The sequence below is a fragment of the Hoplias malabaricus genome, chromosome 8 (assembly GCF_029633855.1).
Source record: "Hoplias malabaricus isolate fHopMal1 chromosome 8, fHopMal1.hap1, whole genome shotgun sequence".
Classification (NCBI taxonomy): Eukaryota; Metazoa; Chordata; class Actinopteri; order Characiformes; family Erythrinidae; genus Hoplias; species Hoplias malabaricus.
Window position 1 is genome coordinate 1,822,501 of NC_089807.1, and position 26,269 is coordinate 1,848,769.

At 44.5% G+C, this 26,269-nt stretch overlaps 1 protein-coding gene across 2 annotated transcripts in view; it reads right to left on the reverse strand.

Annotated features, from left to right (window-relative positions):
* macrod2 (mono-ADP ribosylhydrolase 2) overlaps positions 1–26,269 on the reverse strand; it is a 1,000,902-nt gene that overhangs the window by 634,182 nt on the left and 340,451 nt on the right. For both annotated transcript variants that reach the window (XM_066680090.1, XM_066680089.1), the window contains exon 5: positions 200–316. In XM_066680090.1, the coding sequence (XP_066536187.1) occupies positions 200–316 (117 nt within the window). The remainder of the gene's footprint in view (positions 1–199; positions 317–26,269) is intronic.

Sequence of the window (26,269 nt, forward strand, 5' to 3'; positions counted from 1 at the left end):
CAGATGTTACAGACTTCAAGAGCCATTAATTAATCTCATAACAAAGTGTTTCTGGACAATCAGCCGCGATCATCTCCTCCTGAACGGCGTGGCGAGGTGAAGCGGCAGACGGCGAAGAGAGGGTGATGACGGCGACTTGGCCGTGCCGCACAGCAAAGTTGTTTCCTTCAGTAAATAAGGCTGACAGGTGGGTACTCACATTTGGCCGGCAGGTCGTAGCCGCAGGTGATCTTGGCTTTGCCGGTGTCGCAGCCGTTTAGCGAGTGGCACTCTTCGTACAAGAAGTGTCCTGCTGCTCGGTGTATGCATCCGTCCACTGCCAAAGAGAGAAAACAGGGATTTTAGAATTGGCAGCTACTGTTTATCACTTTCTTAACCGGACTAGACTTAACTTACTTCACTTATCCCAACTTAACAGGTGCTTAACTTAACATTGTCTAATTTACAGCAAATCTATGTTCATGGGACTTTTATTTCTCGATATATATATGATGTATTAAGATATTATTGATCCCAAATAAACTGCAGGTCTACAGTATACAACCTGCACAAAATAAAACCAGCGTTAGTCAGAATAAAGAGCGTGGGGAGTTACAGAACTGCTATTAAACGTAAAGTGATAAAACGCTTTACAAATCATCACTCTCCAAAGAACAGCATGAATCTCTGAAACTGTAAAATTAATAGTTAATGGAAGAATATGATTAAACACTAGAAATTACAAACAAAGCACTGAAATCAACGCTGTGTACAGCATCATCTCTGTCCAAAGGGAAACATGAATCTCCAAACCTTTAGCTTTACACAAGAAAGAATAAACCTTTTTAACACCCAGTGGAAGTCAATATGAAAAGGTTTTATTTAGAGGAATTGTGGAGTGTTTCTTATGGTCATTCATCGTAAGACTTTCACACAGTGTGAAGGGCAGCTTCACAAATTATACACACTCTTCCAAACGAGGGTTCTTCAAGTGTTCTTCAGTAAAGACAGTGGTTCTATAGAGAACCACGTACACAGAACCATGTGCATGTTTAAAGAATCCCTTGCATCAAGAAAATGTTCTTCAGACCTTTGGTTAATAAGGGAACAGCTGAGACAGAGGGTCTCATCACACTTCAGTATCGATACACATTCAATAAACAGTCCCACCAAGGAGATGATGTGGCCACCCCACTCCCCTTTCCTTCTGGAAGTCATCACATGTGCAGAAACACTTCCTCTACCTGGTCCGGGAACACTCCTCCTCCTCACCCTCTTTTCTCCTCTAAGCTCTTTCTCTTTTACCTACCATAAATTAATCTTCTTCTTAATTCCTCTTCTCCCAACCTTCTCCACAAACCCTCCTCCTCCTCCCGCTTTACCTCCTCATCCTTTATTTATTTCTACCTGCTTTAGAACCACCCGAATCCTCCTCTTCTTTCTTTTCTTATCTCCTCATTTTACCTTTCTTTTTAGAAAACCTCCTCTTCATCCTGTTCTTCCTCATCATCTTCTCTCTTCCCTGGCTAGAACCTCCCTCTCACTACCGTTTCTCTTTCTCATCTTTCTACCTGTTTTAGACCCACCCCTCCTCCTCCTCCTCATGGTTTAATCCTGTCTTTACCTGGTTAAGACTCCTTCTCGTCCTCCTCTTTAATTTATACCTGCTTTAGAAACTCTCCCCCTTTATTTGATCTTTACTTGGTTTGGAAAGCTTCCTAACTCTCTCTCTCCTCTTCTTTCTGTCTGCTTTAGAAAGCTTCCACCCCTCAGTAACTTCAGATGCTCAAAGCGCTCAGCTCCTGCTGATTTATGGATCTGCACATCCACTCTGTTCTTTTTAAAAAGAGCTCATGTGGAGAACATTTTTGCCTCCTGTTTTTTTTTTTGGTATTGCTGTTTTTCCACTCACTCACCCCCCCCTTCCCCAACACACACACACACACTCATGCACACCTACCGATGTTTTTAATTTCACCTGGGCTAACCACAGGAGGCCAGACAAAGACTTACACAAAGCTGGACAAAAGCTGGTGGCTTGAAAGGACCACAAAGAAACAATTACACAACCAGCAATTTAACAATCCTCCGCTCCACTGTGTGACTGAACGCTCCGGAACCCGCTCAGCTATTCTGGGAAGGCTTTACACTTCATACTTACCATTGCTGTGAAGGTTTGATGGCATTCAGCCACTTGATGATCAGGTCTGAATCACACAAATATTTTACCTGACAATTATTTATATCGGAACGTGACAGAAATAAGATTTAAAAATGAATAAATAAATAAATAAATGTGTGTAAACAGAAGTTGGAGGTTAGGTGCTTTGTTAAAGGGTCATTCCAGCCATGGATGTTGAGCAAGGAGATGTTCCTTCAGTCTGTTACAGGGTGGGGAGGGCACTGGATCCATGCGCAGGCCAGAATATGAGATTTTAATATATTTTATAATACATCCATCCATCCATCCTTCCATTTTCTACCGCTTATCTGGGTCCAGGTCGTGGGGGAAGCAGTCAGAGTAAAGAAACCCAGACCTCCCACTCCTTAGCCACTTCTTCCAGCTCTTCCAGGGTGATACCGAGGCTGGTGAAATGGGCTGATTTAGTTTTTCTACATTTACATTTAATTCCAGAGCTTCTGCTCCTCGCTCCTCACTGCTGTGCGCTCGGGGTCGGGGTGAACAGCGAGCGGCTCATTATCATTTAAAGGAACAGGTGCTGAAAGCGGGCGTTCTGAACAGGGGCTGTTTACACAGGGGGAGAACACTGCTATGTTCCACTGTGGATGTATTTAGTCTGGAGCTCACACAGAGGCCGGCAGATTGTGGTGAAGGCAAATAGGATTGGGCAGAGGAATGTCATTATCAGACATCATCAAAAAACACAGACAGACAGGCCTGCTGATACAGAACCCAGGCTGATTCAAGAGGACTGAAATTTCATGTTCCACTACGTACCCATCCACCCACCCACACACACACACCGCCCTCATTCATTCAGCAATGACTTAGCAAATGGGTTCCTGCTGCCTCTTGGAAGCACTTGAAAACAAACAAACTGTTTCAATTAGCCGCTGCCTCGTCTCGGACGGACGCTGGCTTCTCTTTCAGCCCCCTCTCCCTTCGGCTCCCATCAGAAACTCCACTGAAGTTGACAGTGACTAGATAATTTTTCAAGTTCCTACCAATTTTACAAGAGCGCGGAGATGACACCAGCTGGAAGGGAGATGGGCCTGCCACGATCCATCATCTTTAATGGACTGAAGGACAGCACGGCTACAGATAAAGATTCTGATTGCTTTGAGAGAGAGTGTGCAGTCTGACACTGACGGAGCTCACACTAAGAGGGAATCACTTCTCCTGACAGCCTGACAATTATAGCAGGAGACGCCTTCAGTCCTGAGCAAAGCTCACCAAAATCTCACACGCTGGCTGCTGAATTAAGCGTTTATGACCCTCGACAAACATTTGAGAGCACCTCCACTTCTTTTCAAGCCTCAGTTTTCACGCAGTTCTACAAGAGCAGGTGTGATGTGGCGGTGGATCATCCTCAGCGCTGCAGTGACACTGACGTGGTGGTGGTGTGTTAGTGTGTGTTGTGCTGGTGTAGAGTGGATCAGACACAGCAGTGCTGCTGGAGTTTTTAAACCCCTCAGTGTCTGGACTGAGAACAGTCCACCGACCAAAAACATCCAGCCGACAGCGTCCTGTGTCACTGATGAAGGACTAGAGGACGAGCGACACACACTGTGCAGCGACAGATGAGCTACCGTCTCTGACTCTACATCTACAAGGTGGACCAACGAGGGAGGAGTGTCTCACAGAGTGGACAGAGAGTGGACACAGGGTTTAAAAACTCCAGCAGCACTGCTGTGTCTGATCCACTCTACACCAGCACCACACACTAACACACCACCACCACGTCAGTGTCACTGCAGCGCTGAGAATGATCCACCACCACATCACACCTGCTCTGTCGGGGTCCTGGTCACGTAACAAAGTATGCAGAGCCACAACTGGACTACAGAATGGCCAGAATATGAGACAGTGGAGATGTGGGAGTGGACGGTGGTGTATATATTGCCGTAATTATGTGTGTTTATTCTGTATATCTGTGGCCCATCAGAGTAAACTGTTGTAAAGTGTGTGTTTAGAGACTGAGGACAGTTCTACAGTTTCAGCTTCGTGAAGAAATCAAATGCAGCTGCTGTTTTATCTGGACATGTGAAAACAGATATTCCTGACGTTGTTCTCTGGTTTATTTGCGTTTACCAGCTCAGAGATTGCAGAGATACCTTTGTGCATTGATTCGTACGGAAGATTAAACCTGAAGGCTTAGCGCAGCCTGGTTTTTGTATCTGTTATTCCCACTGTCAGTGTTATAGCACCCGTCTGCAGCTGAGCTCATGGGCTGTGCTCACCGGAGAAGACAGATACTGTGAAGATATTTTACTGGCACACTGAGATCATTTCTTTTCACTCCTGCAGTTTCACCATGTGATTAATCAAATCGTGTATATTCCTGATCCTTATCTTTCATTACATCATCACAGTGGGGATTTGAGGGATGGGATTCATTTCATTATAATTCTGCATTTCATACTCATTGTGTTGTTAGTTGATTTAGGTCACTTTAGGGTCAACAGTTTCAGAACTTGACTAGAGAAGAAGTACCTGGCTGTTTCTCAATACCAAGAACACACACAATGGATTATGTTCTCCATAAGAACCTTTTTGAGAAGTCACCAAGATCAATCCATGATTGTTCTCATAGGTGGGGTCAGGAAACCCATGCAGACACAGAGAGAACACACCACACTCCTCACAGACAGTCACTCGGAGGAAATCCACACAGACACAGGGAGAACACACCACACTCCTCACAGACAGTCACCCGGAGGAAACCCACACAGACACAGGGAGAACACACCACACTCCTCACAGACAGTCACCCGGAGGAAACCCACACAGACACAGAGAGAACACACCACACTCCACACAGACAGTCACCCGGAGGAACCCACACAGACACAGGGAGAACACACCACACTCCTCACAGACAGTCACCCGGAGGAAACCCACGCAGACACAGGGAGAACACACCACACTCCTCACAGACAGTCACCCGGAGGAAACCCACACAGACACAGGGAGAACACAACACACTCCTCACAGACAGTCGCCTGGAGCAGGGCTCGAACCCACAACCTCCAGAACCCTGGAGTTGTGTGACATGAAATCACAGTATTCATTCTCTGGATGTGTTGTTGTTGGTCGGTCCCAAAGTTGGGACCTAATTAGGAAAGAGAGCTCTTAGTTTTCTGCACCTTTTACCTTGGACGACCTACAAAACAATGACAAGGGTTAAATTAAATTAAATATATAGCAGAACCTTGACTCACTGGTATTTATACATCCGAATTCCATCAAATCCTCACATCAATGTTCCCATATCCAGCGTAAATCCTTCCCAGAAGAGTAGAGACTCAGTTGCTCATTAACACTAGATGAGCAGGTGTCTACAAACCTATTAAAGTGCTTCTGTTTGAAGAAGCTTCACTACTCTTTTTGGACACTTAACATTTTGTCTTCCCTAAGCTCGGCTTTAATGCAGCTGTAAGACGTCGGTTGCTTGTTATGCTGAGAGACCACAACAAATCCAGATGCAAATGCCACATTTAAAATCAACCCTCTGAATATTTACAGGATGTTTTAGCCGCTTCCATATTCAGTTTCCTAGCGCCCAAATTAGCATATGACAAGCGTTCGCTGAAGCCACTTAGTCACCGGGTAATTGGCTTTAAGGTAGGAGCTGGCGGTTTTGCTGCATGGGAAATCAGTGCAATCAATGCTCTATTAGCCGTCCACATTAGCACTTGGCTGAAAGGTGTATAATGGGGGTTCTCCCAAACAGAGTAAAGCGTGCTGCAGTGTCATGATATGTATACGCCGAAGGATATTCGTGATTTATCATTACCCTGATGTATGACAGAGCATCATGTGTCTGTGCACTGCTCGGGGTGAAGAAGCGCGGTGAAGAAAGAGCCCAATTATGACCCTTTGAAAGAGGATAAATTAGCTTAGTGCTATCAAAGGCTCTGAAAGAAATGCAATTGATTTTGACTGAAAAATCTCTTTCACCATTCACAGAAAACGTGTTCATACTACAATGGACTTTCCATGGGATTATGGAGGTCTGTGATTATTGCAAAAGTTCCTAGACTCTGTTCACCATGAAGCCGAATATAAACAGACCAAAGAAACAACTCTGAAAACACATTCTCTGTAAATGTTATTGGGTTAAAATACCAATGTAACATCTCCACTTCAAGATGACCACAAGAGACAGATCTGGACACATGGCACTCACGCTCACGCACTCTTTGACTTTGAAGACACACTGCTGCAGCGCACGCAGAATGAGGCCTTCGTCGTCCTGATGAAACTACCATGGACTTCCCGACAGAGATTTATTATTCCTAATAAATGTCTCCATAGTATCCCTCAGGAGCCGGCCACTGGTTCGAGAGGAGATGCATCATAATGAAGACATGCTGAGCATTGCCACCAACATCAGACAAATGTCCTGGCCCTGTGCTCTATTTCATTTTAGCTTCATGAGGAGAGAGATGGAGAAATGTTCTGGATTTATTCGATTCTCATAATGTTTCTTCTTAATTCTTAAAGCTTGGATGGAGAGAGAGAAAGAGAGAGGGGGAGAGAGAGAGAGAGAGAGAGAGAGAGAGAGAGAGAGAGAGAGAGAGAGAGAGAGCAGAAAGACAGAGAGAGAGAGAGAGAGAGAGAGAGAGAGAGAGAGAGAGAGAGAGAGAACAGAGAGAGAGAGAGAGAAAGAGAGAGAGAACAGAGAGAGAGAGAGAGAGAGAGAGAACAGAGAGAGAGAGAGAGAGAGAGAGAGAGAGCAGAGAGAGAGAGAGAGAAAGAGAGAGAGAGCAGAGAGAGAGAGAGAGAGAGAGAGAGAGAACAGAGAGAGAGAGAGAGAGAGAGAGAGAGAGAGAGAGAGAGAGAGAACAGAGAGAGAGAGAGAGAGAGAGAGAGAGAGAGAGAGAGAGAGAACAGAGAGAGAGAGAGAGAGAGAGAGAGAGAGAGAGCAGAAGGGATGGATGAAAAATATATGAAACACTGTCATGGTAAACTTTGTTAGATTTGGGATAAAGGTAAAATCAGAAGTGTAAAAATTCCCCAGACCATGAGAAATGTTGGCGTTTGCACCTTTCACTGGTATCACTCCTGAATGGTTCATTTTGGCACATAATGCAATATCTATTTTTCATCAGAACAAAAATGTGGAGAAATATGTTGTTCCTCTTGCATTATAGATTTTCAGGTGCATTTCTGAAACCTGCTCCATCCAGGCTTTTGTAGATAAAAGGACACGGTGAGTGAGGAGTTACGAGTGGAACATAGGCACAGAGTTCCTGCAGTGACTGGCATTATAAACCCTAACAGGTACGCATCTGCTACACACGTCTGAAAACAAGACCCCGGATGAGAGTACGGTTTATAAGCTGAGAAACAAATGATACGTGGGTGCAATCACTCGAGGCCTGATCAAAACAAGTCTTCACCATGTCTTCAACAAGTCTGATTCTGCTCTCCTTCAAATGTCAAATACAGAGACTTTAGAAGCACTCCGCCCACTTTTCTGAGTCTGTCCAATCACAGCACTGGACCCGTGTTTATTGTGAGAGCACAAAGACGAGGTTAAACTCAGCAAAACAGACACAACGAGCGCGGAGAAATAAGAGCACTGAGTAAAAACGGAGAAGAAAGAGAACAGAGTGAAAACGGCTAAAAACCAGAGCTTCTGCTCCTCGCTCCTCACTGCTGTGCGCTCGGGGTCGGGGTGAACAGCGAGCGGCTCATTATCATTTAAAGGAACAGGTGCTGAAAGCGGGCGTTCTGAACAGGGGCTGTTTACACAGGGGGAGAACACTGCTGTGGGGCTCGTGGGGTTTGGAATATTGCTGCACAGATGTGTTCTTCTGAACATTATTATGTGACGTGCCTTCATCTCTCCATCTCTCTGCGACTGTGTCTTAATCACACACCAATATGTAGCAGCCAATAATGTAATATCTGTCTGAAGAACTATTAACGTATGAAATGAATTAATTTGTGGCATGGATTTAGCCTCTAAATAGGTCAGAAATGTAATACCCACTGTCAGTGTAATTAACAGATGCTAAATAATGGATCAGCGTGTCCTGTCTTCAGTGTGATTTAGTCTTTACACTGACACAATAATACGATTCCCTCACAATTACACAGCACTAGTGCTTTCCGAACACTGAGGATAACTTTGGGAGGTGTTGATGAAGTAGAAAATACAATGACTGTTCCTCAGTGTAAAAGCCAAATGCTCTAAATCTAAGAGGATATGACGATGTACAGAACTGTGGCAGATTCTCCGTAAAACTACAGTCTAATTTCTTTATAAAACTGTAACTGAACCTAGGCAATAATAAAATTAAGAAACAAAAACAAAGCAAATGCTCATCACGTTTAATACTGACTTTCTTTAGTTTATTAAGGTTTACTGCACATTGCTGTCTTTTCTTTCAAAAAATAAATAATTAATTCCATTTTTTTTGCAGATATCTTTACTTTCCAACATTGTTCCAGTGTCTAAAACTTTTGCACAGTGCTGTAGACATCTGAGGTCAGAAGCTGTAGTTGATAATTAAACACTAACTCACACACTCACCCAGTCACTCACACACTCACCCAGTCACTCACACACTCACCCAGTCACCCACACACTCACCCAGTCACTCGCACACTCAACCAGTCACTCGCACACTCACCAGTCACTCGCACACTCTCCCAGTCACTCACCCAGTCACTCACACACTCACTCACACACTCACCCAGTCACTCACACACTCACTCACACACTCACCCAGTCACTCACACACTCTCCCAGTCACTCACACACTCACCCAGTCACTCACACACTCACCCAGTCTCTCACACACTCACCCAGTCACTTCACACACTCATCGAGTCAATCACACGCTCTCTCAATCACTCACACACTCACCCAGTCACTCACACACTCACCCAGTCACTTCAAACACTCACTGAGTCAATCACCACGCTCTCTCAATCACTTACAATCTCACACCTGTGGACAGTTTTACACACTGACCAGTCACTCACACCCTCACCCTCACTCACTCACCCAGTCACTCACACACTCACACATCCAATCCCTCACACATTCATCCAGTCACTCACTCACACACTCACCCAATCACTCACACATTCATCCAGTCACTCACACACTCACCCAGTTACTCACACTCACACATTAACACAGTCACTTCCACACTCACCCATTCACTTACAATCTCACACTTGTGGACAGTTTTACACACTCACCCAGTCACTCACACCCTCACCCTCACTCACTCACTCACTCACACACCCAGTCACTCACTCACTCACAGACACTACATTACAGAACACATAATCATCTCATGAATATGGAACATCATCCTGTCAGTATTTTTCTTGGTTTCTCATTGACATGCAGACATGTTCATATAGGACTTTTCTGATTGGCTGAGCCAAGGCATGTGTAATTTAAAATGTGTAATTCTCCATTTGAAATATTCATAAAGGTTTTGGCCCAAATATTCTGCCACACATTAAGTGCAGGTCAGTGACTAATTCACACATTCAAACAATTCAAAAGAGTTCTGTTCTGTTTACAATGCACTGATTTGTCAAATCAAACCCATCTTTTGCTGTGAGAAGTCGCATGCTGGATGTCAGTGATTTCACAACACTCCAGCTCCATATCTGTGGAGGACTGAAAGCTTTCATCCAGTCCAGAAGAAGCCTGGATGTGTTTGATGCGTCTATAGCAGCAGCCTCGGGCTGAAAGCGTATACAGACGAGACGGGGCGGGGAGGAGCACCTCAAGCTTGTTGATTATGTTGAAAGACGGATGTTCAGCCTAAAGCCCATCGATCGAGGAGGAGAACGAAGAGGAGTGATGTGAGGGGGCTTCTGTTGAATCATACAGCACTTTGATCTATGACCTGAAGCACAGAAGAGAGGTTCTAATAGAAATATAATCACAACGTGTTCTCCAACAATGCTCACTGAATTCATTACGGCACTGTGCACTTCCCCTGACAGAGGGAAGAGTGTGTACTCCCTCGGCTCAGTGTACTGAGTTTACAGAGTCAGCTGGCAGGGGCGTACATTTCATTTCAGTGTTGGGAAGGACAATAAACTGTAACATTTCTCAAGAGCGACTCCTGAGGTGGACGCCAACGGTCTGTGAATATTTAGTTACTTGGTTTCGTTGCTTCAGTAGAGGAATGGAGAACCACACCAAACCAAACACAAAATAAGACACAAAGGTGTTTGACTATATTTAGCTTGATTACAGAGGAGAAAAACAGTTTACTTTTCATTTGGTGTGAGACTCGTCTGTCTGTCTTTATCTTAAAAACAGAAACACTTTCCAGCGACATGGGGCAGATCCTGCTGTGAAATATCTCAAAGTATTTCCCAAATCAGTCCTGCTGCCCAGTGTCTCTCTGTACAGTGAGATATAAAGTCAAAAGTGTATGTACTGCTCAGAAGTCGACTCCCAAGAACCATTTCTAAAGTTCAGAATCAACTTTTTGCCAATGATTCAGAGAGTCACTACTCCATCTATATATCATTCAACTTTGGGGTTAAGGTCATTGTCCATTTTTCTTTTGCAGGATCAGAAACTGAAAACCAAACAATGAAAGGTCCATGAACCGACCACCAACATTAGTGAGGCGGCGACTCTTTCGTCGAATTATTTGGGCCGAGGCCCGGTACAGGTGAGTCGGAATACTCAATAGGTGCGGGGGCAGAGGATTCTGTCCACTGTGATTAAAAACACCTACATCACAGATATTATATCTAAGATCCAGGAGAAGCTGGCGATCATACACCAGTGGAGACTTTGTTTGTGAAGTGCCAAAGCTTAGCAACACTAACAACACAAGGCAAAATGAGAGTAACAGACGGCCAGCCACACACACCGGCGCCATCTTTGAAATGCTCCCCATAAAGGGAAAATGTAATCTTTTAAAACCTAAAAATGAATTTCTGGTGTCTGTAATTGACACACATTTTTTTTAAATGCAGATTAATGTTCATTATTTAAAAATATATATACAATAAAAGAGTGATTAATGTGGGAAACAACTCTTGTTTTTTTTTTTGTTTTTTTTCCCAGAAAGTGGGGGCATACCCACACATTCCCCTTGGGATTTCCTCCTCTGCCTGCGGCTGCTTTGCTGTGGGTTTGGGACTGGGGATTGTAGGGATTTGGGGGGATTTTGGAGGGGATTGGAGGTGGGGATTGGAGGTGGGGATTGAAGGGTTCCTGGGGCTGCTGCTCAGGTTTGGACTTTGAGGTGCTGCAGCTCACCTCCAGCAGATGTTACATGAACTTTCCCCAGGAGCGGAGGGGGAAGTCACAGAGGAACGCCTCTGGGTTCAGCACTAACTCCCAACACCTGCTACAAACTGCCAGAGAGCAGGACCTTCCTCCTTCTCCTCCTCCTCTTCTTCTTCTCCCACCTCCCAATGGGGTCCTGTTCCATAAAGATTGCCTAAGGCCATTATTCACTACCTACATACCATACCATTCACTACCACACCAGAACACCAGGAATTCCCAGTAAACATATCTCAAACATGTATAAATATTGGTCCACGATGCATCTGCACTGGGACAACTTTAGAACTAATCTTGGGACACTGGAGTGTGAGGATTTGATTGCATTCATTCAGAAGAGTAGGATGTATCACCCCACAGCTCTATGATGAAGAGTTTATACCCCTCTAGCTGATGCTTGGTGTTGGGCATGGTGTAGCTGCTCCAGAGTGTAATTCTATAGTTGAGGGTCTTCTATGGAGTAGATGTCACTCTAGATTTTAGTTGTTCAGATTTCAGTTTTCCCACAGTCCAAAGCCAACCAGTGTCTGCTGATCAACACGTGTCGGAATATCAACTTAACACCTGTCAAACTAATCTAAGACCAGATTAAATAAATGGGAAATATAAATAAAAATAACTTGAAGTAAAGCATAATGTTTTGTAAGACACGACCTAAAAGCCAGACTAAATAAATTGTTTTTTAATTTGCATTTAAAATATCCTTATCTCCTCTCATCTCATCTAAGCTCGTCTCCTGGAGGACTGTTCCAGAAGATCGGCTGAAGGCAGCATCCGCAAAATGCCCATCCTGCTCAACAACTAAAAGAAAGGCACTGGAGCATCTAAGAGATCTTCCTGGGTCATGAACTATGAACACATCCGAGAGGGAGTCTGGGGCAAGGCCATGTAGAGTCTAATAAACTAATGAAGACATTTTAAAATGAATATGAAAACTAACCAGTCAGTGTAGATACATTAAAATAGGGGCAATATGTGCTCTCATTTTTGTTATAGTCAGTGCTCCTGCAGAAGAACTTTGTAACAGATTTGTAAGGACACCTAAACACTAGAGGCTGATGGAGCATCAGAAACACGTTCCTCAAATGGTTTTCAGTTAGGACTCAGTATCGTTTCAACATTTCAACTGCTGCAACAAATTCTGACGTGGAGAATTCCACAATGACCAATAGAAACGAGTAGTGGCACAGACAGACGACAAAAAGGCGAATCCTGGCACTGCACACTTTTCCAGGTCTGTATGACACCAGATCAGCAGAATATAAAGATTCACTTCATCATGTTGCATCCTTGCACTGTGTGTGTGTGTGTGTGTGTGTTCTGGTTTGACAGGTTTTATTTGGTCCATATTTCTTTCCAGTTGTAAAATGCCTAATTTTTCCGGGCTACAAACTCCACCCCGGCTCCAGCCAGGTACACGCCTTTTACCACGGCTCTCAAGTCTCATGCATTAAGAGTGAGACACATGCATTTCAACAAGTTCACATGCTCACATGCCACACATGGCATTTCTCACACTGAGAAATAATTAACTTCACCACACAGAAATGAATCCTACAAACAAGTCAAAGGCAGATTACTCTGCGCTCCTACAGCTGTCTTGAATTAGCAACCTATCAGCCAATCAGAAAACAGGATTTCTCATTGTCGGGTGAGGTCTAAAATAGCTGCAAGCATGCGTGTGGAGCGGACGTAACCTATGTTCTGAGTTGTGGACGAGCTGGAGATGGAAGGGAACTGTCAGGATCATCAGGTAAGAGATGTATACGTGAGTGTAATATATTAGCACAAAAAGTAAGGAAATGTGTGTTTAGTAGATGGTTTCTTTGTTGTAACAATGATTATTGGCAATGAATCATATACCATTGGAAAGCCCATTAATTTCCCTTTTGAATGTTGCCACATGTGTAAGGAACATGCATTTGTGGGAGGAGCAGTAGAGCTGAGTATGTGGGTGCCCCCCATAAAAAAAACTTGCCAAATTCTCTCCACCAAGCAGCTTATTGCTACTGACACTAGTCTTGAGCTTCTAGTACCCCCAGGTGCTGCCAATCAGCTGCCTACAGCAGTTGGATCACAGGGTCAAAGTGTGGAGAAGACACAGAGAAATTTATTCTGATTGCTGCTCTGTAACATCTTTTTGGTGGAGGCAGTGTGATGGTGTGGGGCGGCATCTCCCTCACTGGAAAAACGAGGTTTGTCATCATTGGAGGAAATCACAATGTAGAGAGACATTAAGATTAAATTCTGTAACCAGTGGCCATCCCTTATCTCCACAGTCTGAGACCAAACTCTATCCTCCAAGATGACAACACTCACCTCCACAGAGCGGGGTTTATCAGAAACTACCTCCAGAATGTGGGAGTGGAGAGGATGGAATGACCTGCCAGCTCCTGACCTCAACCCCATTGAACACTTGTGGGGTCAGCTTGAGCGTGCTGTTCATGCTGGTTGAAGAATGGGATACCATCCCACAGCAGTGTGTGACCAGGCTGGTGACCAGTGTGAGGAGGAAGTGGAGGCTGTTGTGGCTGTGTGTGGTTCTTCCACACGCTACTGAGGCTCATGTTTGTTAAATGAATTAATTATTAAATTGACAATATGTCTTGTTTCTTACAAATGCATGTTCCTTACAAATGTGGCACCATTTTAAAGGGAAATTAACAGTCTTTCCAGTGGCTTATGATTTATTGCCAAGAAGCATTGTTACAACAAAATAATTAATCTACAGACACACATTTCCTTACTTTTTGTGCTAAGTTTATATTATATTTATCTATGCTTTTATATTTAGCACCTCCCTCCTGTCGACAGAACCCCCACCCAATCTCACTCCAAGCAAATTAGAAAACCAGAGAGCCCTGCCTTCTACACAGACAAGTGCTGCATGTGTATGTGTCTACTGTGTTGTCTGGTGTGTGGGCACCCTTACAGATAAATTGTAGTTTTTGGTGGAGCAGAAGGGAGTATCACAGTCTAGTTATAAAAGCTTGTATAATAGACTGGTTATAGTCTATAACAGTTTACTTTTATGGTCACTAAATTATGTGTAACATGTATTATCAGTTTGTCATGAATATTATATCAGATTTTATTCTTCATGCTGCAGAAGAAAAGGGAAAATCAGGAAATTACGTGAAATAACTATTTTCCAAAAGTATACAGAGGAACAGAGTGAGATACAGTCTGTACCTGTCCACTTTCTATGGCCCAAGCTGACAGCAGACGAGATTTAAGCTTCTCAGTGGTGTCTATAGAAGCTGAAGTCCTGCAGAAATGTTCTACAGAGAGATGGGGCTGAGGATGTTTAACAGCCAAGGAGTTCCACAATTCTCCAAAGTGAATATTCAATTGTACTTCATTGAACCACTCCCCAAAGGGGGCTAACAAAGTGTGCAGAGCAACAGGTGGGCTACAGTCTCCTACACAGTGTCCTGTGTGGTCAGTGGAGATGAGAGGATGGACCATGAGTGGATAAACCAGGAGATGTCTTTAATGTTACAAATGTTTTTATAAAGTGTGGGTGCCATCATGCAGCGAGTGACTGGAAGCTCGGAGTAAGTGTTTATACGGAAGTGAAAGGCAAGTCTAGCATCAAAAGGAATTTTGCAGTGTGAGCAAATGTTGCAGAGCAGTGAAATCATTCAAAAAGAAAGTGTGTGTGTGTGTGTGTGTGGGGGGGGGGGGGGGGGGGGGGGCTTGTAAAAGAACGTCCACATTATCAGATATGACGGCTGCAGTATGTAACCAGATTGGCACCAGATCAGAGTGCAGCTCGAAATAAGTCCTGGTTGACAAATATGTACACGGAAAATAGACCCAACCCTATTAACATTTAAATTAAAAAGAAAGGTGTACTTTATTTAAAAAATATATATTTTTACATCAAAGCAAATCTCAAAAATCACTTCAGCTTCTGTACTACTGACAAAAACAAGTTCTGAACGGGGACGGTGCTGACGAGCCACTGAGACAATAAGAGACAAAGACAGCAGCTCCTGAGCCAATGGTTGTCCTCATGGCTGGAGGAAGTTGTGCATGTTAAAACACACAAACTTATACTTTATTGTTGATGGCTTCTACTGCACAATGTAGTGAGGTATTTCTGAGTTAGTAACAAATTAAATAAACAAACAAGCAGCACTAGTAGTTAGCTGTTAATTTCCAGTTCCACCTTAAACAGTGGCGCGATTACATTGTGGTGCCTGATGTTACTGCAGCATTTAAGGTGGAACTGTAAGTTTGAACAAACATCTGCAGAATAAGAAACTGAACTGAGCTCCATATCACAGAAGAGTGAGGAGAGGAGGTAATATCTGACTGTGGAGGGGGGTAATATCTAATTTAACTAAAGTCCCACAGCTCACTGCAGACTGGTGCAGAGCTACTACAGAGCAGCGCTATTCACTTGGGAATTAAGCTCTGTTTCATTTGTGTTCTGATGAAGTATCAGGGTCTTGATGGTTTGTCCCATTTTGTTGGGGTGGTTAACCACTAAGCCCTGTAACTCAGTTCTAAGGGGCAAAAGGGCACTCAGAAACAAGTAGGAGAGGGGAAATAAGAAATAAATTCATGGATGGGGGATGTCGTTTTTATAAATATATCATAATAAATTATTCTCAGGACATTGGTCTTACATTTGCACAGACGTCTATCAGGTAGGAATTAGATGTCAACCACATCAGTGATTTAGTGACGAAAACGAAAAGTTACAGACTTTAGCTTTGATCAATAAGGTCTTGTGGCAGAGATTTAAAGGAGCAGCCAGTCATCTTCTTCACTGATTTGTATTCACATTGAAACAAACCTTAAACCGATGTCTTGTGGCGAGAGATTCTATACAAATATGTTACACACGACTTCCCACATGTAGGGGACACATTCTTTGGAGCATAAAGTGAATAAATAATCACTGCACTAAAGGTACTTTGCTACTTGCTGGTGCTAAGAATGGCTTCCTGCTCCTTTAATTTGATTCTGTCCAGGAGCTGCCTTCACGGCAGGATGGAGATAGAGGTTGAGTGGCAGCTCCGTTGCTAAGTGGAGGCATCAGAATGCGCTAGATCTCTCAGGACAGGCAATCTGGAAAACGCTTTGGGTGCTAATGCCGGAATCATCCGCCGGCTCAATACCGTAATCTCTCAAGGCTTCCCTCCCCTCAGCCTCCTCCTGGCCGCAGGTAAATGCAGAGATGAATTTCGATAAAAAAAAAAAAAAAGATGAGATGAGAGGACCGTCTCCATTCAGCGCAGGTAATGAGTTCAGGGGACTGGGCCTACTGTCAACTTTAAGCCGGCTTTCCCTTCAGAAATGGCCATGCAGCGTCCAAAACAATGCAACTGTTTATGAGAATCAATAAAGCAGCACTGGCCAGCCAGGGGAATTAGTCTGTGAGCCTCAGTAACCCCCCCCCAACACACACACACACACACACCAGTCCCCTCCAAACAAATTCTCCCCAGCGACTAAAATGATTTCTGCTCATAACAAATGAATTAACAACACAGAAAGCAGAGCCCGGCGTTTTCACGCTGGCAGAAGCGTGACCCAGATGCAAGCCAGGCTGTCAATTTATTTTCTAATCTAAGAAGGATTTAAGGAGGAATTCCCTGCTGATTGCTGCTCTAAAGACATGAGTGTGATCTCATGCAGACAACGCCTGATCCTCATTAGCTAAGTGTGGCGTTTACTGTCACCTTCCAGAGGAGAATGTGTAACAGAGCTGCTCTCAGCCTCAGCCTCAGCATCAGCATCAGCCTCAGTCTCAGTCTCAGTCTCTGCATCAGCATCAGCCTCAGCTTCAGTCTCAGCCTCAGTCTCAGTCTCAGTCTCTGCATCAGCATCAGTCTCAACAACAGCATCAGCCTCAGCATCAGCATCAGAATCAGCCACAGTCTCAGGCTCAGCCTCGGCATCAGCCTCAGTCTCAGTCTCAGCCTCAGTCTCAGTCTCTGCATCAGCATCAGTCTCAACAACAGCTTTAATCTCAACATCAGCATCAGCCTCAGCATCAGAATCAGCCACAGTCTCAGTCTCAGCATCAGTGTCAGTCTCAGCATCATCATCAGCATCAGCCTCAGTCTCAGTCACAGCATCAGCATCAGCATCAGCCTCAGTCTCAGTCTCTGCATCAGCATCAGCCTCAGTCTCAGTCACAGCATCAGCATCAGCATCAGCCTCAGTCTCAGTCTCTGCATCAGCATCAGCCTCAGTCTCTGCATCAGCCTCAGTCTCAGTCTCAGTCACAGCATCAGCATCAGTCTCGGTCTCTGCATCAACATTAGTCTCAGAATCAGCATCAGCCTTAGTCTCAGCATCAGCTTCAGTCTCAGTCTCAGGATTAGGATCAGCCTCAGTATCAGCATCAGTCTCAATCTTAGCCTCAGCCACAGTATCAGCAACCAATAGTGAACTGAGCTGTGTAGGGGTCTTGTGAGGGTCCTAATAATCAAAGACCAGGGTGAAAATGGGCCTAACAATGTATACAGAGCCACACAGTGCTCCTGTGTGTTCAGCGGAGCAGAGAGAAAGGACAGTGAGTGTAGAGGTGGCTTTAATCTGAACATAGATATATCTACATTTACATTACAATGCTAATTTCAATCCACATTCAAACAGAACACAGAAATACAAACTGTAAATCAGAGAAGAATAAAAAGAAAATCATTGCGGCAGTTCAGACAAAAATACGAACAGTAGAATAATTAAACCTTCTTTAACCATCAATAACCATTTTTATAAACAGCTGCACATTGTACTGTAGCAGAAGCCAAATACTCATGTCTGTTACTAGTTACTCTACAGACTCTGTGAGCAGTTTAGACCCAGCTGTTATCAGACCACCTGACAGAGCAGCACCAGGCTGTGGCTGAGACAGAGACCCAGGCCAACTGTGTGTGTCCCATAAATTCAGTGCAGGGCCACGGGGCTGTAATAACTGCAGCAGTGCTTTAGCTGAGCATCCGTTAGAAGCAGATGTGCCCAGTCCCCTGAAGCTGATGCGGCAGTATAAACAGTAATGGCCGGGCAGTTAAGGAAATCTGCAATCCAGCTACAACGTTCCCCCTGCTGCCCACCCACCCGCTCCCAGCCCCAAAAGACACACTGCCCCTTTGAAAAGCACATCTCTCACTTTGGTTCGCTGTCCACCTCCGCCATTCACACTCTGGCTGGCCGCCAGCAGAATATCACCATTAGTATCTCATCTGTCTCCTCTCTTCCCTGCGGCTGCTCAGCATCGCCACACTAAGTGGGACAGTGGATTTATTCATTTTGACTTAGTGGGAGCTTCCTTTGGCACCTCACGGCCTCACTCTAATGAAAGCCACTCCGTTCTCCAGGCGGAAAAGTATGGACAAGTCCACTGCCGAGAGAGAGAGTCAGAGACGGAGACAGAGAGAGACAGAGAGAGGCGGAGGCAGAACTAAGTCGACACACAGCGCAATAAATTGAAAGAAAAAATGTGGGGATTTTCAGGAAAGGCAGAAAAGACGAGGAACAAGTGCTGTTTCCAGGGAACTCACAGATCTTTCACAGCACATCATTCCCCTCACGCAGCTCTGACAGTGCCCCAGTTGGACAAAGCGAGTGGTGGAGTAACCTTGCCACGGCGAAGGATGGTGTTCACCTGAGCGTGCTCCACAGGCGCTCGCTCCCTGCAGGCATTCCAGCTATCCCACTAGAGTCTGTGTGAACCTTCCTTCCTTGGCTTTTCTCACCCAGCTTTCGCTCTCTTTTCTTCTCTGAGCTCACGCCTCTGTGCTTTCTCTCCCCTCCTGACACCAAGGATCCCTGCTCCGCTTTCATTACAACAACTCTGCCTTTCAAAAAATGGTGTCAGGCACAATTTCTCCCTCCCTAATTATTTTCCGTCCCCGGTGAGACTTTCGAGATCAGGCCTCAGGGAACAGTTGGAACGAAGTGCACGGAAGGGTGGGTTAGGGTGGGGCTGGGGGAGAAACAAGGACTGAGAAGCTAAATTGGCCTGGATGAACTGATTAACAGCGGCACGCTGCTGGCATGCTGATCCTTCTGAAAGCGCTACAGCTGTCCCAGGGGTCTTGCAGTTCATGGTGTGCACGTTTTCTCCTCCGAATGTTCTTCCAAGCTGTTCCCAGCATCAGCATCCCTTCCGTTTCCCAACCTCTCTGATTCTCCCGCACTATTTTCCACCCAGCTAATTTCACTGGAGGAGATAATGGCATGAATTAGGCCCTAATCAAGTGCCAATCAGGCATTCTCTGAGCACTAAATGTCAGATATTACACATCTCATCCCCCGTCGCTGAAGGATTGTGATGTTAGCTAATCACACTCTCTGTAAAAACAGCAGGAGCGCGGGGACCCGTTTATTCAGGGGCTCTACACAAACCTGATGGCATTTATTAATAACACATACTTCAGGATAAGGTTTAAGTCAGACTACAGCAACTGTAACCAGCAGGGCATTTTTCCCTGAGCCTCGTTCTAGACTCGGTTTGGTGGAGAACATTGTGCAACTAGAACCGCCAAGCAATGCATATCTGTATTTGTATTTAGAAAAGATCCTTCTTAAATGTTGCTATATTTAAAATGGAGCAAAGTTTAGCATCTCTTTTAAAGTATGCATTTGTCATTATAATTAATTTACAGCAGTGGTGATTGCTCTAAGACTGCAAGGGTAGCTCAGCTTCCCCTAAAATGTCAAAAAATAAGTGATCAAATATATACTGTTGTGTACATGTCATTGAATAAATATGCACTACAACGCGCTCAACTTTTGTTCAGAATCAGCTTCTTATCACTGGTAAAGACACGGCTTTCCTCTCAATCATTCCTGCAGCTTCACAGTGCTTTAAAGAGCGTCCACAGAGTTCAATAGCGAAGCAGCGAAGTGCAGCGAAACGAGACGAGTCATTGGATAAATGCTGGGCTTTGTCCCGCCCATCGGACGCTCAGCGTCTCTGGGGGTCTATGGGGCAGTGGGCTGGCCTCGGCTGGCCCGGACGCTCAGCTTCTGCATGATGATTGGATGATCTGTCTGAGGCTGAATCCCTTTTTGATTGACAGCGAAATGAACGAATCAGCGATCCTTTGGTGTAAAGATCCGTGGGAGCACAGGCGGACACACTTCACATGGGCCAAGGCCGTTTAAGCCTAGCTCTGCTGGCCATTGAGAGGACACTAGTCAAGTCCCTGGAAAAGACGCCTTGTTGGTACGACAGGATCACAGATCATTTTCTTAAAAAGGAACAGAGGGTAGAATTTACGTATAAATAAACCCACACGTTTTATGATGTAGGCCGAAATTGAGCTTCCCCTCATTAAAAGACCAGCATCCGCCACTGATTTACAGCATATATTTTCATATGTATAATTATTATTATATAGTACACAATCCATATACTATGTACACTGAGCTCAGGAACTCATCCAGGTGCAGTTCACACTGCTGTAAACACTGCACACAGTGTCTGAGGCTGAGTTTAAACTTGCCTTTTCTGAAGAGGGGGGTTCACTGTGCACTTCTCAGTTAATGAAATGAAAAGAAGTGAAATGAAAAGAACCTTATATTACACACCTCTCTTCAGCCGTAGCTTCCGGATTATTATTGTTTACTAACATCACAGAAATGAGCATTTATTTATGGATAAGTACAACTTGCTACTGTAGTATTAAAGTAACACTGTCCAGTAACTGCACATCGGTAAAATCCTTTGTGAAAAACGTGTATTTAAACAGTATATACAGTGTATTATGCATTTATTTTTTGTCATTCAACACAATTTAAATATATTTATATTCTTAGTTTAGTCATACATTTCTAATGATTTTTTTTCTGGTATTTTTAGATTTTTTATTAATTCAGAGAAATATAATAAAGATATAGTGCATACACTCAGTATACTTTAAGACATTCCCATCTGAAGGTAGGAGATCACATGGCTCTCACACACAGCTCTCACACAGAGTCACGTAGTAAGAACTTGTGCTACAAAGTATACGAGCGATAAATGACTTGCCCTACTACACTGTCATGGGCGGCTGTTCTCCACAGTGAGATATAACCTTTAACGGAGGGTCATAAACCGCTGTCTTCTCCAGAGCACGTACCTGTCTGACTCTTACATAACGCTCCATTTCAGGGATCTCCACTCCCCGCCCTGGAAGACCTCACCGCTCCAGTTTAGTGTTTACACAGCGGCCTGTTCTATAATGAATATGTATTTACACGGAGGATCAGACTCTGACCAAAGACTCACTCCCACCGGTGTGTGTCCGGATCTATAACAATAACACTAATTCAGCTACGTCTAAAACTCTAATGCAGCAGCGCCTCTCTCTCTCTCCATGTTTATTTTTAATACTCATAAACGAGTGCGCTTCAAGGACAACTCTCCTGCTTCAGTGTCTGCACAATCCTCAATCTACAGTCCTGTAAATGCAGAGAGAGATGAATATGATAAAATGATGAAGATCTGAACGACCTTCAAAGTTGCTGTAAAAGAGGAGCATCTATAGATCCATCTCTACACCACTCTCCTCACAGTTCTGTTCAGAGGGGATTAGTTTCAGCTGCGGAAGTGGGGTAAAGTAATTATTAACACCGTATCTCTGTGATTTTAGTCCTGTCTGAATAGACCATTTCAGACATTTCCCCAGAGTGTGCTTGCACATTTCAGAAAAGATTCCAGAGCCTTTAACCTACTGTGAATTGAGCAGTAAAAAGAACCGCAGCTTAACACTGGCTGTTTCTCAGTGTGTGTTCTTACGCTCTCCAGTTCTGGCCTGACGTCATCTTCCACTGCTTACACTCCAGTTATGTTCCAATGCTCTACTCAAGAACACAAATGCTGTCATTACCAGACGCCCTATTTGGACTGTGCATGCTCATGTACACGCTGCTGATAGCTCTGATGCTTTATTAATTTAATCTTTAATCTTAATTGTAAATAAACAAAGCCATTTTTGGTTGAACGGCTTGTGTCCCTCTCGTTATCCGTTGTGTTTTGTTTAAACAGAAGAACACCTCAACGTATCTACACGGATATCTTCAGCTGCAAATAAACAAACCCTGAAGGTGCTCCAGTTGCTTAAAACTGAAAAGGACAGTGAGGAAAGGCTAACTTGTGTTTAAAATGGTTCACTCCTGAAGATAAGTCTCTTCTCTTCTTTGGAAACAGTCCCTTGCCTCTATAAGCTTGATGCGTGCAGGTCCGCCCATGTGCAGATCAAACGCCAAGAGCGGTTAAAGTGGGGCTTAGTGATGCAATGCACAACAAAAATCACAGCTGTTCAAGTACGTGGAGAACCTCCGAACCACACTCAAGACTCATAATGACCTAAGGATCACAGAAGGGAAACTACAGGCAGCTACAGAGACATTCTGAGAAGTTATGAACGTGTTTATAATAGTGGTTATAATAACTGTGTGAAAGATGAGGAGTGAGTGAAGTGGTTGGTGTGATGGAAATGTTTAAAGTTGTAGCTTTCTGTAGCTGCATTCCTAGGCATCTGAGGTAGTGCGCCTTCATGGTAGGCCTGTTCTGTGAAGACTACTTCTTATTAATCTAGGTCACACAAATGGAACAGTCTAAAGAGGCTGCATCGTGACGTCAATAGAAAGACACAGGGAGAACACACCACACTCCTCACAGACAGTCACCCGGAGGAAACCCACGCAGACACAGGGAGAACACACCACACTCCTCACAGACAGTCACCCGGAGGAAACCCACGCAGACACAGGGAGAACACACCACACTCCTCACAGACAGTCACCCGGAGGAAACCCACACAGGCACAGAGAGAACACACCACACTCCTCACAGACAGTCACCCGGAGGAAACCCACGCAGACACAGAGAGAACACACCACACTCCCCACAGACAGTCACTGACTGTGGTGGTGGATCATTCTCAGCGCTGCAGTGACACTGACGTGGTGGTGGTGTGTTAGTGTGTGTTGTGCTGGTGTAGAGTGGATCAGACACGGCAGTGCTGCTGGAGTTAAAGGAGGCTACACAAATATGCAGAGCAACAGATGGACTACAGTCTGTAACTATAGAACTATAGAGTGACTTGAGTGGACAGTGAGTGTAGAAATAAGTTGTGTTAATATTATGGTTGGTGTTAAGTCATTCTCAGACCCATACATTTCACCCCCCGCACCCCCAGCTTGAGGTCCAGAGCCCATCTGCTGCAGCTCTGACAGCTGTGGACGGTCTGGTGCCAGCCCCCCGGGAGCAGGACTCCCAAACTCTCCGGACTCTCGGTGACCACTGTGAGTGTTGGATACAGTGTTTTTGTTAGAATCGCGTTTCAAGGTGGGGGTGTGTGTGTGGTGGTGCAAGGGGGTGTGTGGAGGAAGGTCGGGCACATGTCTGGAGTCTTAAAGCTTTTCTAAATCCTAATCAGTGGGAGGCCATATTTACAGTGTGTGCACTGCTTTGTAAACTGAAGAATAGGGTGCTGGAAATTAAATGTATTATTATAATTATTAATTCCATTTATTCTCCATAGAGTGGGTCCCCCACATGAGAGCAGACATGTTTAAAATAGATGCAGTACATTTATTTATGCTTTATTTAAACCCTTGAGATTAAAATATCTTTTTTTCTAGGGACACCAGGCCAAGAGAGCACAGCATTTCCAGTTACTGGAATATTCTATCAGCAGCATATGGGTGTTTGTTCATGTTTGTCCTTATATATATATATATATATATATATATATATATATATAAATATGCCCCTTAAAATAACAGCTTCAACGTCATTGTGATGCTCCACTGAGCTCTAACATAGGGAAATAGAGCCTCTGTCACTGCTACTCTTGGCTCGGCACTGCAGAAACTGTACTATGGAAATTTTGGGGGAGGGTAAGGTACGGTCAAAATAGGTGTAATAAAGAACCCTTGGGGTGCCTTATAGAAAAAGAGGAAACTGGAAAAAATGACTGATTGTTCTTATAATGCAGCTATTTTCTCAAATGGGGGACATGGCAAATATCCCTTACAGGTTCTTCCTTATAGAAATACACACATGTGTACAGTGCACACACACACACACACACACAAATCCATCTCTCCAGCAGCTATATAGGAGTCATTTTTCACCTTTGACTCCTCATACTGTGTCTTATTACAAACAACTATTCTGCTGATATGGCCATTATCGCCTGCACTCCCAACCCAGATTACACTTGACACCCCCCCCCCCTCACTCACGCACACACACACACACACACACACACACACACACACACACACACACACACACACAGCACTATCGCACACACACACACACACACCACAGCACTATCGCACGCACTCACACACACACACACACCACAGCACTATCGCACGCACACACACACACACACACACACCACAGCACTATCGCACGCACACACACACACACACACACACCACAGCACTATCGCACGCACATACACACACACACACACACCACAACACTATCACATACACATCACAGCACTATCACACACACACCACAGCACTAACGCACGCACACACACACACACACACCACAGCACTATCGCACGCACACACACACACACACACCACAGCACTATCACACACATACACACACACACACACACACACCACAACACTATCACACACACATCACAGCACTATCACACACACATACACACACACACACACACACCACAACACTATCACACACACCACAGCACTATCACACACACATACACACACACACACACACCACAACACTATCACACACACACCACAGCACAATCACACACACACACACACACACAGCCCAACAGCCAATTAACCTGACAGTGCAGAGGGATAGCAGGCAATTTGCCATTTCACATTTCTCACCTCTTTCCTTTCTCCTCTGCAGCTGTTTGCCCCGTGCTACAAAATTCAGACGGAATGGGAATTTCAGAGGGCTAAAGAATCTGGGTCATGAGTTAGGAAAATTCTATTGTACGGATAACTCCAATTACTAAATTCATAAACACACGGTGTACACACACGTTCAGCCACACGCAGGAATGTCCACCATCAGAAAAGCCTCAGAGGAAATGGCCCTGAACCTGTCTCCACACAAACACATCGCCCAGTGCCAAGGAGTGTGATGGCCTACGGCATTGGTCTGGGAAGCAGTGTAACTGTGTCCCTGGAGTGATGGAGCTCCATCCAGTGCCTCTGGGATGAGTGGTAGTGGTGAGTGTGATCCAGAACCGATCATCCCGCACCAGCCCCTGGACCTCACTGAAAATTGTGTGGCTGAATGCCATCAAATCCTCACATATATCTTCCATCAGCTAGTGTAAAGCCTTCCCTAACACCACTCAGTTTTAGTTCCCCTGCTCCATGGTCCAGTGCCAAAGCTTAGTCTTGGGCATCGTGATTCTTACGTGTGCAAAAGCACTATTCAAAAAGTCCTGGACACAGACCTGCCTTTGAGGCAGAAAGAAAACAATTGCTCTATTTTTACAATGTCTTGTAAAAGCTGGTTACAATAGAGGAACTGTTTTTGTTGCCATACAGAACTCTAAAGGTGCCATATAGAATCATCTACAGCACATTCTCCATCAGTCTGAAGAACCCCTTCATGATGCAAAGAACCCTTTAGTCATAAAAAGATCCTTCAAGTGTTCAGGGTTCTACATAGAAACATTTTCTTTACTAAAGAACCCTTGAAAAACCACCCATTTTAAGTGTGTTCTCTTAGTTCTGCTTCATAATGTGTGTTCTATAATAATCTGTTTGATCAAAAGTAGGTGTGTGTGAGTGGATGTGAGAGTGTGTGTTGCCCTGTGAAGGACTGGCGCCCC